Below are 16,661 nucleotides of genomic sequence, written 5' to 3' on the forward strand. Positions count from 1 at the left end.
TGGTAACATTCACACGCCCATGTTGAATCGTCGTCAAGAGGAATCGAACCCCGGTATACCGCACAGAGTATGAAAGCTACGGCGCCAATATACCCTGTCCAACCCATGCTAGCATGGAAAACGAACGTTAAGTCGAAAATGATGATGATGATGATGATGATGATGATGAGCCTAAGTTATGAATATTTTTGTAGTTATATATATATAATATATATATATATATATATATATATATATATATATATATATATATATATATATATATATATATATATATATATATATATATATATATATATATATATATATATATATATATATATATATATATATATATATATATATATATATATATATATATATATATATATATATATATATATATATATATATATATATATATATATATATATATATATATATATATATATATATATATATATATATATATATATATATATATATATATATATATATATATATATATATATATATATATATATATATATATATATATATATATATATATATATATATATATATATATATATATATATATATATATATATATATATATATATATATATATATATATATATATATATATATATTCTAAGTATTTTCTTTCAAAAATCTGCTTAACACTACAATAATAAACTTTTAATGTTTATAATGCGGTCCCAGATTAACATGCTTCAAAATGATGAATAGCAAGAACATATACAAGAAAATTTTCGAACATGATCTGAACAAAAAGTCATGGAAATGAAATTTCTAAACTAAAGGAAAAACTTGAAGTAGGAGACGAGGGCACAGAGAATAAAATGTACATATAAATATCTTATCAGTAAAAGTTGTTAATATATAATACAACTTTTCCTTTATATTTGGTACAGATATGGGATTTGTGTAACATAATCGAACATATATATATTGCTCAATATAGTTATAAATATATTTATAAATTACCCCTAAAATAATGTGCATGTGATATTCTTTATTCACAAAAGAATCATTAATAAGATTTTGATTGCTTTCCAGCTGTTAGTTACAAATATGAGGAATATACCTGTCTATTATTACCAAGGGCCATGGCATTGATATGGAGTCCTGATAGGACATATTTAATGCTCATTTTGAGCTTTGGGATACAATTAGGGTCTGTGCTCTATCGAAACTATCTCCAGCCCCTAAGCTTAGGCATCAAAAAAGACTACTAAGGCTATAACCTGGAGAACTTAGCATTTTTGCTAACAAAACATAAGTCATTGTTCTGAATTCTTTCGGTCAGAATGTCACACATTCACTACTTTGGTTAAGGAAAAGCTTTTCATGACCAATTTCAACTTTAAATTCATGAATAAAAAAACACACAATAAATACCCCTAAAATTACACAATGCATCAGTTTGAAGTTAGAAAACGAAGATTTCATAAAAGTTCAGACCTAATTAATGAAAAACCGACTGTTTAAGTAAATTATAATGACTTTAACCTGTATATATATATAGTTAATTTCATACAACCTTCCCAATTCACTTTATAAGCGAATGCTGACGTGTTAATAAATGTGCTAAATTTATATCATCAAATTTTACCAGCATGGAAGTTGATTTTATACAAAGGTTTCTTTCATGTGTGTGCTGGGAAAAAAAGTACTAAATTTGTAATTGTGCAACTTATAACTAACAACCAATCTAAAGCAAATTAATTTTGGCTAGAGGCTCACTGTAACTGCTATTCTGGCTATAAAATACAAAAGTATTTTTTATCACTTTAGAGTTAAAGCAAAATGGATCCGTCTGCTTTTTTCAAAGGTGGAGACGTTGGCCTTAAGTTTTTAAGGACTGATGTCATTGCAGAGAAATTTGGAGTAGCTGAACCTCCATTGAGGTTTTTTATTGGAATCATACTTGGTAAGATTACATTTTATCTATGACTATTTATATTCCGTATATTGCTACTGTTTATGTCACCAGTGGGAATCAAGCTTTAAACATCCAATGTATGAGTAAATAGCTATAGTTTAGTTGACTTAATCATTTAATTACAATTTTTTAGGTTATCCAATGGCCATATGCTTTCTGTTGATTTCAAAAACACCATTTATCAGAGTAAGAATATATTGCTAGCGTAACATCTTCTAACCTTAATATATATAACTACAGTCAGTCAGAAAAAACATTAAATAATAATCGAAAAATCTAAATCCACTAAATGAAAAAACCTGGAAAAAGGGGATACTTATGAAAAATTCAAGGTAATTTAAGGGGAAACTCAGAGATGAAATTCCTCGAAAGCAAGAATGTTATTTTGTGTCTTTGTGCAATATATGGTATCAATAGTACTCCTGTCATCCATATACCATAAATTTTTGTGGATTTACCTTCTCATGAAACTCCTAATATTTTTTATACATTACATTATATACATTGATATGTTGTTTCTCTTTTAACCTACCAAAATTCATAACCAGTCTCGTTGTTGTCAAATTAAATTTCACTGGAAAATCACCCATTTTTTTATAGATAAGCGCATACATCACTTTAAATATAAAATTAAAAAGTGATGGCAGAGGGGCGCTCTAAATACTCAAATTATCCTTTCTAAAGTGGCCTTTCAAATTGAAGACATTAAGTCACTGTTAACGTTAGTAATTATTTCCCAACACATAAAATAAATTGGAAGAACGGTGTTATGCCTGGTTGTTGTAAAGTTATGCCTGGTTGTTGCAAATGCATGTTGCACAGTGAATGTTAGATAAAGAAAAAGTAAATTTTTTAATTTTTAATTTTTTGTCAACTGACCATTAAGATATATCAATCTATGTTTACATTTGTTCATGAAATCAAATATTTATGGACTCTTAGAAACCCTCTTGCACAGTTTGAACCGTTACGATATGTTTCTCTTATAGCATCTTTATATCAGTTTGTGTGGCATATTCATATCATATTTTTGCTTTGGTAAGTTGTATATATTGTTTTAAAATCTTTCAGAATTTCAAATCTGGGGAATCAGTAGCTCGATCAGCAGAGTAGTTCGTCTTATGTTCGATGCACACATAAGGGTATTTTAATTGGAAAAAACAAAAAATGAAACATTATGCAGCACTTGCAAAAATGCACCAAACTCTGAGAAATAAGGTGATGGCTGCAGCATTCAAATCAATGCTCCGCTAATCGCAATTTGCAAATGATTTATTTTTTTCGCAGATCAAATTTGCCTGACAAGCAAGAGATATACGTGGATCATATTGTTTTCAGTGTTTTAAAGTTTCTTTATTATTGTAAAATATCCAACAGGTGAAAAAACTCACATAAACACCTATTGTTTAAATGTGTAAGCAATAATTCAAAATCAATCAAATCACAGAAAAAAGAAAGAAAAGCTTCATTCATATTACAAGTTTCTCTTCGAAATAAGTTTAATTTTTGTGTCACAATTTTATCGAAGGGAATTTGGTGAATTCTTTCTTGTAAGATATTATTTTTTCTATTGTTAATGAGAAAAAATCCTTAAAAAATGTGCTAGTCGGTTTTCCATAGCTGGCGCATTCAACTTACTGTTCCTAGCAATCGTCGTATTTTAATAAAAAAACACTATTAAAAAATTTTCTTACAAAGTTATGGCAATATTGTTATAAATCAGAAAACCATATATCGCAAAACATTAAAAAGCATTAACTTCTGCCATTCAACTTTCCGTAATTTAATACAATTAAAAGTATTTTTTGTCAGGTAGATAGAAAGTTTAATTAATGGCTTCGATTATAACTTTTTCTTTCACATACGAAAAAAATGAATAGAAATGCTGAAAAAGTTATCATAATTTTGGCCGATCACTTTCAATATTTAATTTGAACATTGGTCTGAGCTATTGCTATGGCTTCCGCATTTCCAAAGCTTGTCCAACTGAGCCATATTGTTTTCATAACATTTCTTCCTTATTGTTTGTAAAAAAGTTGCCAAGTTAGATAAAAAATAAAAAAGTATAATTGCTATCTATATGAGACAATTTTTTTTAAGTTTGGTAAAATATTAAAAGGAAATAAAAATTTTAAAATCAATATACCAAGCAAGAAAACACAGGGAAAAATCTGTTAAAAAGTCTTTGCATTTTTAATAAGAATTTTGTCTCAGATTTTTTTGATAAGATTTTTATAAGATCGAACCTTAAAAATCTATTTTAAGCATGACTAAACTCAAAAGCTATTTGTATTTTTAGGTACAGACAGTGCATACATATTGCTTTCCATCATTATAACTTATGCTTCATTAATTTTGTTTGGTGGTACGATATATCATGTCATATTTACCTTTGTATTTCAGATGGTAAGATCATCACATCACACTTATGATTACTTCAATAGAATAATTACACATTGTTGTTAGGAGTGTTATAATTGTAAGATAGAAATCTGAAATTTACTTGTTTACCATGAAAATTTATTTTAATATGGCATCAGACAATAATACAACGTCTTATAAGAAAAGAAATAATAACTGAAACCGAACCCTATTAGTGTCATTAATTTCACTTCAGATATGTCATCTATAGTAGAGCATATACTCTTTTTTGTATCTCTCACAACATAACACTGGCAGCAAGAAATTTTCTGTGCCACACTTAATACCTTACAAAAGCAGTGCAAATATCAATGTATGCTTCACCTATGAATTTATAACAAGAGAACCGCAGCAAAGCTTTTTACTGCTCCACTTGACTGTAGCATTGCTACCATTGTTCTTGTGTGATCTATGTGTAGTTAAATTACTTAAAGAATAAACAATAAACTTACAAAGATCACAGCAAAATTAGAAATAAAAAAGCAATAAAATCGCTAGCTTTGTTAAAAAAGAATTTAAATTTCGACATCTTCTGATTTGATTTCGACCAAAATTTTAACTATTTTTAGCTTATGCTGGAACTTTTCTTTTTGATAACAAGTGTCATAATTTTATTTTCATCAATAATGCTAGTATTTTAGCATTGTAGATGAAGTGGATATATAGGGACATTGTTAATAGAAGTGTTTTCTATGAAACAAGGAATTTGTTTTTGTTTGTTGTTTATGGGTCAAATGTTACCACCAAAGCAGATATAAGAAATTGTAAACCCTTCAGAGGACGTCAGATACTCAGTCATTTTGATTTGATAAGTTGAGCATTGAATAAATTTGTTTTTCTTTTTGTATTATGTCGTCATTGCTTGTGTCATGTTTTCATAAGTGGACAGTAATATTAAATTTGTTTTGTTGCTTGTGTTATGTTGTCATAAGTGGGGCAGCATACATAGTTTGTTTTGATTCTTGTGCTAATCAGAAGTAAGATTATCCACTGTGTGGCACATCACTCTCCCATAAGGATACTGTAAGATTTTTGAGTATGATTGTCATAATTGCGAAATTCCCTAAGAAGTCTTTATTTTTATGAAATTACAAAGTCACTATTGAGAAGTTAAATAAATGTAGTTTATTATGGTATAAAAATTTTTTTTGTTTTAACGCAATTAAGAAAAACTGTACTGTATAGAAAACACAAAGCCGATTCTAGTGCTAAAAATCCTGGGAAAAGTTATCAAATTAATGCCCTCTTGTTCAGCACAGTGTCGCCTAAAATATACTGCCACATTTTTCTTTTTAAAGGCTTGTGATTTTTTATGACAAAAAAACATCTCTTTTTTTTAAATTCTCATTTTAGAGTTCGGGAGCGATAACAATACAATGATGTAACCCTCTTCCTTAGAGCTTTTTTCCTTTTTTACTTTTAGCACAGGAACTTAATTCATCCAACACCCCACTTTAAAAATCAAGTTAAAGAAAAATGTAAATAAACATTTTTAACAACTTTTACACCTTCGCATATTTTTACACTTGTAATGTCTATGAACTCACTTGAAGCCTGGTGCATATTTTGAATATTTTTTCACTACCATACTCAATGTAGACATTAATTTCAAATTGTTATTAAAGATAGCAGCAAATGCAATTAGTCAAGTTGAAATAATGGGGGAAAATGTGAGAGATTATATGATAATGAGATTAATTTTTCTCAACTGTGCTGAAAAACTGTTTAAGTTTGTTTTGATAAAAGCATGCCGATTGATTGATCCTTGCGCAATAACAGATGGTGCTATGAGAAAAGAACATTTTCCTAATTTTAACCCATTTATAAAAATAATAATGCTTAGTTTGTTATGTCGTTAGAAATCTAAGATTTTGTTTTATAAGAATCTATAGTACACCTGTAAATAAATATAAATAATAGTAATAGTAATAATAATAATAATAATGATAATTATAATAATTTTTTTTTGATTTTTTGCATAAAAAGACCTTACTGTATCCTTAAGGTGTGAAAAAGAGCATAATAGGCATATAATCTTTCTTTCTTTTTTAATTTATGTCACTGCAATGTAAGTTTTCATTGCAGTGCCATCTTTATTTTTATTAGCTTGACTTTCTAAAAATGTCAGCCTTTTGTAATCATTTGCGTCTGCACTCTGCATTTGCTGATGTAATTGCCAACATATGTTGTTATTAGAAAAGCTTGTGTTGACAATCTTTATCCAATCACACGTACAAAAAAAAATTGAAAATATTGCAAGGAAAATTAAATTTTTCTAGCTATGTTATTCTTGGCTAGCTAGTTAGTTAAAAAATTTACTTCAATATTCGCTGTAACTAAATTTTAGCTGCAGACATTTGAATTCTAAATAGAATGTTTGTTTTTAGACGGGACTTTTTCGAATTATGAATTTTAAAATATAGGACGTCAAAATTAATTTTTTTTAGGGGGAGGGGAGGCCTGGTTATAATTTTAAAAATGGAGCAGCAAATTTAATTTGTTTTACTACAAGTGTTATGTTTGCATAAGCAAGGCATCAAAAGCACTGTAAAAGATATATGCTTCCCTCATGTAAAGCAAAATAAATGGTACCAATGGGTTTCCATAGAAATATATAATTTTTTTCAAAAGCATTGTGGCTAAAATTCACTAGAAAATGATTATTTTATATGTTTTAATTTGGTAAATTTCCCCAGCATTTGCCAGTTTCACTGAATTTTCTCTTATTAAAATATTTTCTCTCATTAACTCAATATTCATTTCTAGCAGAGATGTGAGTTCAGTAAATTCAATATTTTTAATTTAGAGTTATTTGTTTGGTTCGTACCTCTTTTATGCATCAGACGGATATGATGTGAAGTGGACAACACCTCAATGCATTTTATGTCTTCGTTTGATTGGTACATATTTGTTATTTTTGCTTCTTTTGTTTGGCGTATGCAGTTCTTATTTGTTAGGTTTATATGTTTCACCTTTATACGTCTAAGTTGTTACTAGCTTGTTTTAAATATTCAAGTTATCAGTTATTGAAATATATTGAGCAAAGGAAGAATCTGTAATGTAAATGGTTTGTTGGTTATACTACAGAGGCTGAAAGAATAGAACAATGTCATATCGAGTAGTTTGGCTTAAGTTAAAAAAAGGAGTGATAACTGGATGAGAATTAAGAAAAGGTTTTAAAAGATTTATAAATAACTAGTTTTTAAGATTATTTTTATGCAGTTCCTATAGAAATATTTTATCTAAAAGGTTTTGAAAATAAGTTAATCCAACTGAGGTTAGACTAGGAATTATTTCTTAGTTCTTTGCAACATAAAATAAATTGTTGTGATTGTAATTTTAAGGTTTGGCTTGGGATTGTTATGATGGAAAGCAACCAAAGGTATCAGTCTTTTTATGTGACCAAAACAGCCTAACTAGAGGCTATATTAGTAAAGGTGCCAATAATACTATGTTAATAATAACATTATCGTATCAAGAAGAGTGGATGTGTTGCTTTTCTTTAAAGTAGTGGCCAAAATATTTTGATCTTCTCTGTTAAGTTTTTAGACGTTACACAACAACAGTGGTGCATTAGACTGACGTCAATAAGATTAGAGATTTCAAGGCCTAATAAAAAATGGGACCAATTTTCTGAAACCTATATGTTTTGGAACAGATGGGTTAGTGTTGTCATCAAATTACATTTCAAGATGTACATGAGAGAAACAACAGAAAATTTCCGCATTTTTTTTTGTGAATCGTTGGTTCATTAATTTGGATTTTTTTTGCTGATTTTACATATTACTAATGGCCTAAGTTGAAGATTATTTACCATGCCTGTTTCTGAATCAGTACCAATTAATTTAACAATCTTGTTACTTTAAGATCGTCATTTATACAAAAGCTTACTGCCAGATCTTTTTTTGGAAAGGCACGCTCATTTAAAAATCTGTATCATTATTTTCTGTCAACGAAGGCATGTTAAGAGCTTTAAAAATGAAACAGTTATAATTTGGTTTTATCAACCCAAAAATCAACCCATTAAGTATTGAATTAATTTGACTGTTATACCACACAGACATATTATGCTGCAGGGACAAGACGGGTTCTATTCTTTTCTTAATAAAAGCAAAAAAAACATGCAACTAAAATGCATCATGTGTATTTTAGTTCAATTTTACCTCTGGATTCTACCCCTTTTTTTTATAGGTTCTCCCAAATAGAAATAAACTTGGCATGATTAATGTATGTCGAAAATAGCAATTTTTTGTGGCATGACCAGAATAAGATTTGTAGAAAAACCCACTTAAAGTCTTAAATTAAAGTCTTGAATAAATTTTAACGTGGTAACGAAACAAATTTTACTGCTAATATTGGAAATCGTTTAAATCGTGACTGCTTAAAATGTTTGAATCTACATTTTGAAAGGACAGTGCTATAAAATAATCAAATATGTTGGATTGAAGTTGTTGTGAGCAATGTAGCTAGCCAGAGCTGTAACTAGATCTTCTTTTGTCCGATATCTGTATTACAGATCAATTTATAAAAAAAGTGCTGGTAAAATAAATTGACTTTACTAATCTTTATGGATAATTAACCAATTTTACCTTAACCAGCAAAATTATTATTTTTTATGTTCTAGTTGTTGCTATTTTCCTGAAAGATATATTTTATATTGTAGTATTTCTATTTTGAGAGATTTATTTTTGCAAAGTTAGCAACTCCTAATGTTTCTGAAAAATTACATTTCATGAAAAAAGAATGTAATGAAATTTCTCTCTATTTATATAGTTTGTAATTGGATTTATGGGAAAACATGAAACAAAGAGTACAAAAGCTAACATTTATTTCACAAGTGCTAGGTAAACCAGAACAAATTTTCGCAGGAACTAATTTTCACAAAATTGTAAAAAGGTCACAAAATCTAATAGAGTAATCCACATAAAATTTATTCCCTTAAGGTAAGGTAATCAATGCCTTAATAACGTTTAATAAAACTTTTTAGGAAAATTTGAGGGGTGACTTGAAGACTACATGTTATGATAAAACACCAACTTTAGTTGAAGTAAGGAATTCTGCAATCAATACATTATTTGCTGCAGAAAATTTCTGTTGATTTATTTAGATTTTATGAATTGTAAAAGTTTTAACTGATCACATTCAGTCCCAATATTTACTCATTTTTTACTCCAGATTTTAGGCTATTCCTACTTTTTCGGAGGTTTTATGGCTGGTCCTCAGGTATGCAAATTTAACAATTTTTCATAAAGTTCATCTTAGAAAAAGATTGTTGTATTAATATGGCAGATGTTGATGAAAATGCCCCTTGTGTTTTCAGTTCAGTTTTCAGAGGTATACTTCATTTATCAATGGAAGCCTTGTGGATGAAGAAGGATTGAGAACACCTAACTCAAGGTAGAGATATAGTATTATTTTGTGCGTGTTTTCGCTGAATCTATAGTAGCAGAAACTAATTGAAATTTATTTTATTTTCACAATTGTTTTTTTATTTTTATATTTACCAATGAATATGCAACACATTTTTTTAAGATAAATTTTTTAGCCATGTTTAAGTAAAGGAAGTAAGTAAAAAAAAAATTTTAAGCATACTTTTTTATTACTATTATTTTTAAAATCAACCATATGTTTTTATTTCAACAACATTCCACATTATTCAATAAGATTTGGTTAGATAGAATAATCAACACAACTGTCTCATTCAACTAGCTAGTGAATAAACATCAATAAAAATTTATATAAAAAGTAAAGGTTTACCCTATCATTTTATCGTGTTCTTGAAATTATAATTTGTACACAAAGTTTAGTTCTACTGATAAACTTAGAGGTATTACTATACTGATATGAATTGCTTGATCTAAACTTTTTTAATTTTTAATTTTTAATAAACTAATGTGTTTACATCAAGTGTTTAAATTGTTTCTAAATATGTTACCTAACTTCATTTGTAGTTTCTTCATGCTCAAAGCTGGAAATGATTTTTCTTTTCTTTTTTTTAGATTTGTGACTGCATTAAAGCGTACTTTGGTTGGCATTGCTTCTATGCTAGTGTTTTTGCAGTACGACCATGCTTTTCCATGCAATGCCTTGCTGACTGAAGAATTTGCGGTAAGAATTCAATGTCTATTTCATTCCAAGAAATACAATAGGTAGAAATAAAGAAACACAGTGTGTTTACATATTTACAATTTTCAAAGAATTTAAAAAACAATTTTGTATCAGGTAAGTAAAAGATAATTGATTGTTAAAGTGATGTCGCAAGCTATTGTTGGCCTGTGTTTGTGGTCATTCCTTTTTGTATTTTACATGGACTCATAAGTTTACGATACGAATAACAAAATTAAGAATCTTGCTTTTCATGTTTAGAATAAGTCGTTTTTGGCAAAATGCACCCAGATCACATTAACGTATCATATTCATTTTTGCAAGTATGTGAGCATCTGGTCCTTTTCGGTAAGAACTTTTGTTTAAAACTGTGCAATTACTATTTGAATGTTTTAAGTAAAGTATACTTAACTTATTTATGCAAGTTTTCTTTTAAAATATTAGGGGTTCGATTTTAGGTAGTTTTAAAAACTTCTTGTACCAGGAATTTGTTGTTGCACATTTTATAAATTCAAGAGATTAAACACGATATCTATATCTTTAATTAGCAATGCACATGATTGTCTTTCTTTGAAGGAAAAAAGAGACAAGGAGACAGAACTCTTGTGATTCCATTGTATAAAAACACGCTTTGATAACAAGTGAAAATATTTAAGATAACTTTTAAATTTTGGTGCTCTAGTGAATGAATATTATGAAAAAAATTAAAATAACGTAACATGATTGGTTTTTGGCAGCCATTCAATGTGTAATTTTATTAGGTTTATTTTCAATAGATAGATTTCAAAAAAATTATTTACATGTCAAAGAAAAATACATAGTTGAAGGAGAACTAACAATTATTAACATGTTGGGTTTACATTGTTCGTTTTGTGTGAATAAGACCTGTGTAAATTTATTTTATATTTGCGAGCTTTGGTAGTCATATTTAAAGTCTAGGGACACTATGGTCCCTGCTATGACAGTGTTAATGAGGAGTTCTGTTCAGTAAATTACTATTTGATGTGACATAATTCAGCAGGGATGTAAACAAATGCATTCTTAATAAACGAAGTGAGGGAATGCTAACCGAATTAAAGTCTCTTGTGATTTTTTGGAGTAATTATTATACTTTGCATTTAGTACTGTTTCACTGTTATAAATATTAATTAGTATTATTTCCTTACCTATTTTCCCATGGTCTTCAAAATTATTTTTGTTACAACGTTGTGGACACATCATCTTGTTTAAACATAATGTAAAAAAGTCTTTTTGTGGGTTTGCACAAAAAGAGGACCAAGCAAGTTTTTGAATTCCTTGCAACATTGACACACTTTTAAAAGGTCGAAAGAACAACACAATTTTTACATTTGCAACACTGCAAACTCGGAATACTGGCTTGCCTTTACACTTTTTTAAATTCTCCTTGGTATATTCTGGTTCGTTAGGGTAAGAAGCTGTAAACTGCTTACTCATTGGGAGCGGGAGTCTATCTTACAAATCTTGTTGAGCTATGCAGGTTGAGTAACAATTTATAAATAAATTTGAGCTTTTATTTAATTCTAAATGCATGTTATGTATTGAAATTTTTAAACTTTATTGCTAATTAAATAGAGTTCTATAATTGATTTTGTTCTCTCTTTCCTTTCTGCCTCTTTGTTTGTTAACAGCATGCTGCTATTTTTATATTTCTAAAGTTTGTTTTCATCGCTATATGTCATTAAATTTTATCTTTAATTTATATTTTAAGAATTGGTTCATTGAAAACCAGTTTCTCTTGTTTTCTTCAATTTGTTACAACATCAATTGCCCTACAGCGTACCTTAATCACATTAGGTCATGTTTTTTTTTGTTTTTTTTGTGTGAATCAACCAAGAAATACAAAAACGTGGCAGAGATTTGTGTTGCGATTGCAGGGAATTATGTTTTTAATCTTTAATTACAAGTTTAATTTTAAATAGTAACTTGTTAACGTTTTTAATGGATATATTTACGTTCACCTGAATAGGAAGCATTCAATTAACGCAAATTTTTTTGTGTTAACTTTGTACCTTGTTAATTTTCTGGAATAAAAGTAATTCACTGAATTTGTAAACAACAAGAATTAAACCGATTTTAATAGGCTCTTCAGTTGTTTTCTACAAAGATGAAAGTGAAAGAGAAAAATGCACTGTCTTGTTTTTACTTCAATTTGTTTTGAAGGAAAGTGCGTGCATAATTACTGGTCTCAGTTACAATGGAACAAAAGATGGCAAATCCAAATGGGATGGTGTAAGGAACTTCAAATTCCGTACAGTGTTATTTGGTCCTTTTTTCCAAGTAAGTAATTGACTGTAACATGTTATTGTGTGTTGTTTGTTATGTGTGATGTTTGTCTTTTATCAGTGAAATTTAGGTTTTTTTATTTTCATTTTTTGGTAAGTATTACAATAAGCATAGCATCCTTTATTAAGCAAGAAAAATAATGTACAGTGCTAAATGGTTGTGCTTTTAATAAAAGAATGAAAAATAAGTAGTCACAAATAATAGAAGTTATCGCTGAAAATAAATTTTTTATATGAAAGTGACTTCACTAACTTGGTTGCATTGTACAGTGGTATCCGTGAAGGTTGAGAGATAGCATTAAGTTTACTAAAAGTAGGCTAGGTATTTATGGCATCAGGATGTTTTTCCGATCAACATGTCCAGTTTGTTGGCCCCTGATATCATGTTAACTTTTGGATTTTGTGTTAAAACACTAATATTCTGCTTCTTCAGGTGATGCAATAATTTGGCACTTTAAACAATTTAATACAAATAAGTTAATGCTTAATGCTTAATACTTAATGTTAAATTAATTTTGCAACAATTTCTATTTAGTTTTACCTTTTATATTATTGATGCTTCTGAAGTTTGAACGAATATATATTCTAGGATATGCTTGAGGGATTTAATATAAATACAAGTCAGTGGGCTGGAAGGTAATTATGGATATTATTTCTTTTAAATGCTGTTGTGGTGTTTTAAGTATCTGATATATGTATAAATCTATTTATAGGCTAATAAGCAATTCTACTGAAAATGAATATTTTTGATACTTATTTAATGTTAAAGTTTATGTTTAGATATGTGTTTCGTCGATTGATGTTTCTTAGAAATAAAACTGTTTCACACATACTTACCTTGCTCTTCCTTTCACTGTGGCATGGATTTTATGTTGGATATCTCATTCTTTTTGGCATAGAATTTTTACTGATTATTGCAGAACGCCAGGTGAGTGCTTTTTTGACTGCTATTGTAATCAGACAATACAAGTGGATGAAAAAAGCTATACATTTTACACTACAAAAAAAATGCTCTACACTTATCATATAAGATTATAGTATACTCTTTTTTTTACTTTTTTAGTTTTGTGATGCAATTAGAACTTTATTTTCTATGACATATGCAGAACAGCCTTTGTACATAAAGTTGCCGATTAGATTGTGTAATGCATTATTTCGTGCTTATGCATGTGGATTTGCTGCCAGTGCTTTTATGTTGTTGAGATGGAGAAGGATAAAATTGGTAAGTACTTTTGTTGTAGTTAATGTTTCTATACAACTACATATTTTGCTCAAGCAAAAAAAATAGAGAGCTTTTTCGACAAGCATGTGTATTGAACTAGAATGACCACTGACTCAACGTAAAAAGATGCCTTCAAACTTCTCTCAAAAAGTTAAACTTATTTGACTTTTTCATTGCATACTTTTTTCTCTCCAGCTTTTTAACCAATGAAATTCAAGGAAATGTAACCAATTGCGCAATCGATTTTATTTAAGAAAAGTATTAGAAAAAACAACAATTTCTTCTGCACTTTTTTATTCACAAAATAACAACACCTTTCAGAAAAAGTGTGTGGTGTTAAGTAAACAGAGAGACATGTTAGCATTGAGTTTATGAACAAAAGTTATGAATTGATAGATTCTTTTAAATCTTGACGAACACAAAAGTCAAGTACTTGTTGGGGGAACATTGGTAGTTAAATCCATAACCTAACCGTAATAACAACTATCCCCTCTTTGTTATTCTGTTGTTATTATTTTTAGATTTTGCAGAAGAAGGTTTCTTCTGTTTACGGCAGCCATTTTTTTCTGAACATCTTCTCTCTCAAGTGGGAAATTGATTGCCATTAAGTTCAAAGTCAAGAGCAGAGTGCTCCCAAGCTTTTTCCACTTGAACTGAAAATGTAGTTGTGTGGAAACCTACCTTTAACCCTGACACTAAGTGATAATATACAGGATAATACAAATTTAAACAACTGATGCAAGTCTTAAAACTGCATCTAGAAGTTGGCTATTGGTTGCTTAAGAACTGATTTACTCTGCTATTCTTGCTGCAAGATTATCGGTTTAACCACTTCAAATAGTTCGGTTCAGTAGAGGCTTGAATATTAGAGAAGCGGGATTACTTTTCAACCCATGCCAAAAAAGCAGGTTCACTAGAGACTTAGAATATTAGAAGGCGAAAAATATCATTGTTGTAAAATGTTGTTATTTTTATTTAGGTATATGCAGCTGTGTCATATTGGCTTATCATTGTTATTGTTTCATGGTATATAGTGATTATTATACTTCAAACGATTATCAAGTCAAAAAGGTAAGCAATAGACCAGAGTGTAATTTTGTAATTGCATAATCTGTATTGAGTTATACATTGTTGATTTGTACCTGGTGGATACAAAGTAAAACAAAACAAAAATTCAATAAGCATAAGAAATATTTCAGAGTTAGTAATATGTAATATGTAACAATAATCTCGTTGTTTTAAACTTTATCGACATGTCCAGTTACAAAGTTACAACAGCATGGTTGCCAATAAAGTTATAAAGAAAACCATCTTATGTTAACAGTATTCTACGAAGAATAAACATTTTCAGAATTTTAAAACACTGAGTCTTATTTCTTAGCAAAATAAGAAAAATCCTAATTTCCAACTTTTTTGTCAAAGTTTTCAAGCAATGCAAATTTTTGGTTGGATTAGTATTGGTTGGGCAAGGAATATTTTATAGCGCTTCATAATGAATTTTAGGCAGAAAAATAATACGTTTTTGTACTGCAGTGTTTTTGCTGAACAGGCACATTTCTTTATTATTCATTGTAATTATTATTTACTAGTCAATAAGCCTGGCAGAATAACAATGTAAAAAATATGTCATTTGAATAATTTTAATGGCGACAGCAATAAAACGTTGATATACAAAATTTTGTGAAGCTTGAAATGCTGATGAAAGTATAGGATCATGTATTTTTGATCAATGGTCCGAAAGGGGTTGCTGACCCAGCTTCAGGATATTAGTCCTATTTGGTCCCATGTGGTCTCACAGAAGATGACGTTGATTATGTCCACTGGTTTCAAAGTTATTTTGCCCCAACCTAAAAAGTGCAATAAAATTGTGTCACTAATCTTATTTAATGAATTAAATTTCAGTCTAAATGCCTTAGTATTGTGTCAAAATTTAACAAATAAATACTGACAAATAAAAACTGACAAAAAACTGACAAAAAGTTGCAGAACGAACAAGATTTTTGCATTTCCTTCTGACATTTTACTAACAGCCTGAAAATTGTTCTCTTTGAGTTTAAGGGAGAATGACAAATTTGTTTGTAATTTTACTTTTACCTGCAAAAATATCAATGTTTACCTATATTCTTTTTTAGGAAAGAGAAAAAAGAAGAATAAGCACCTTGTTTCGACAGCTTGCTGTTTATATTTTGAAAACTTTTAAACATGTTTGATATGGATTTTCCTATTGTTTTAATATGGTGATATAATAATGCTGCTATGGTACTTCATTAACTGGTAGGGTAAAAAGTCATTTCAATTAAGTTTCTGTGTAGCTACTCGGGCTGTTATCAATTAAATTTATCAGACGATATCCGTTTCCATTATACATCCAACAAATCTTTTTGAGGTTGTTTATAGAGTTGAGAAACAGTGGAAGCAACGTTAAGATACTTCTGATTTCACAAAAGTTTTAGTTTATCCAACTATTTAGTATTTTTAGAATTATATATTTTTGGAGTTTTCAGAACAGGATTTCATTGTTCATATTTCATTGGCTTAGACTGCTGTTTTTGTTTTTGTTGTATGACTTGTTATATTTACGTTACGATTGTTTTTCATGTAGTGATTTTTCAGTTTGTCACTAATCTGTTGTTTCTATATTATTTTAAAATATAATTTTAAACTTTTTCCTATTGCATTTTTT

At 28.8% G+C, this 16,661-nt stretch overlaps 1 protein-coding gene across 1 annotated transcript; it reads left to right on the forward strand.

Moving 5' to 3' along the window:
- The first annotated feature begins 1,724 nt into the window (after positions 1 to 1,724).
- Positions 1,725 to 16,645, forward strand: LOC130641960 (lysophospholipid acyltransferase 5-like). Its single transcript, XM_057449007.1, has 17 exons — positions 1,725 to 1,915; positions 2,061 to 2,113; positions 2,917 to 2,965; positions 4,227 to 4,333; positions 7,155 to 7,248; positions 7,693 to 7,730; positions 9,336 to 9,395; positions 9,524 to 9,571; positions 9,669 to 9,745; positions 10,348 to 10,456; positions 10,715 to 10,801; positions 12,635 to 12,751; positions 13,346 to 13,392; positions 13,537 to 13,684; positions 13,820 to 13,978; positions 14,958 to 15,049; positions 16,111 to 16,645. Exons 1-17 carry the CDS (start codon positions 1,792 to 1,794, stop codon positions 16,130 to 16,132), a joined length of 1,431 nt encoding a protein of 476 aa, XP_057304990.1. The 5' UTR covers positions 1,725 to 1,791; the 3' UTR covers positions 16,133 to 16,645.
- Positions 16,646 to 16,661: the final 16 nt, after the last annotated feature.

This window comes from Hydractinia symbiolongicarpus, chromosome 4 (assembly GCF_029227915.1).
Source record: "Hydractinia symbiolongicarpus strain clone_291-10 chromosome 4, HSymV2.1, whole genome shotgun sequence".
Taxonomy (NCBI): domain Eukaryota; kingdom Metazoa; phylum Cnidaria; class Hydrozoa; order Anthoathecata; family Hydractiniidae; genus Hydractinia; species Hydractinia symbiolongicarpus.

Excerpts from the sequence above, each read along its gene's own strand:
- LOC130641960 (XM_057449007.1), top strand. The coding sequence starts at position 1,792 with ATGGATCCGTCTGCTTTTTTCAAAGGTGGAGACGTTGGCCTTAAGTTT. Across the intron at positions 1,916-2,060 it reads TTTTATTGGAATCATACTTG|GTTATCCAATGGCCATATGC; the intron begins GTAAGATTACAT and ends ACAATTTTTTAG. Across the intron at positions 13,979-14,957 it reads GATGGAGAAGGATAAAATTG|GTATATGCAGCTGTGTCATA; the intron begins GTAAGTACTTTT and ends ATTTTTATTTAG.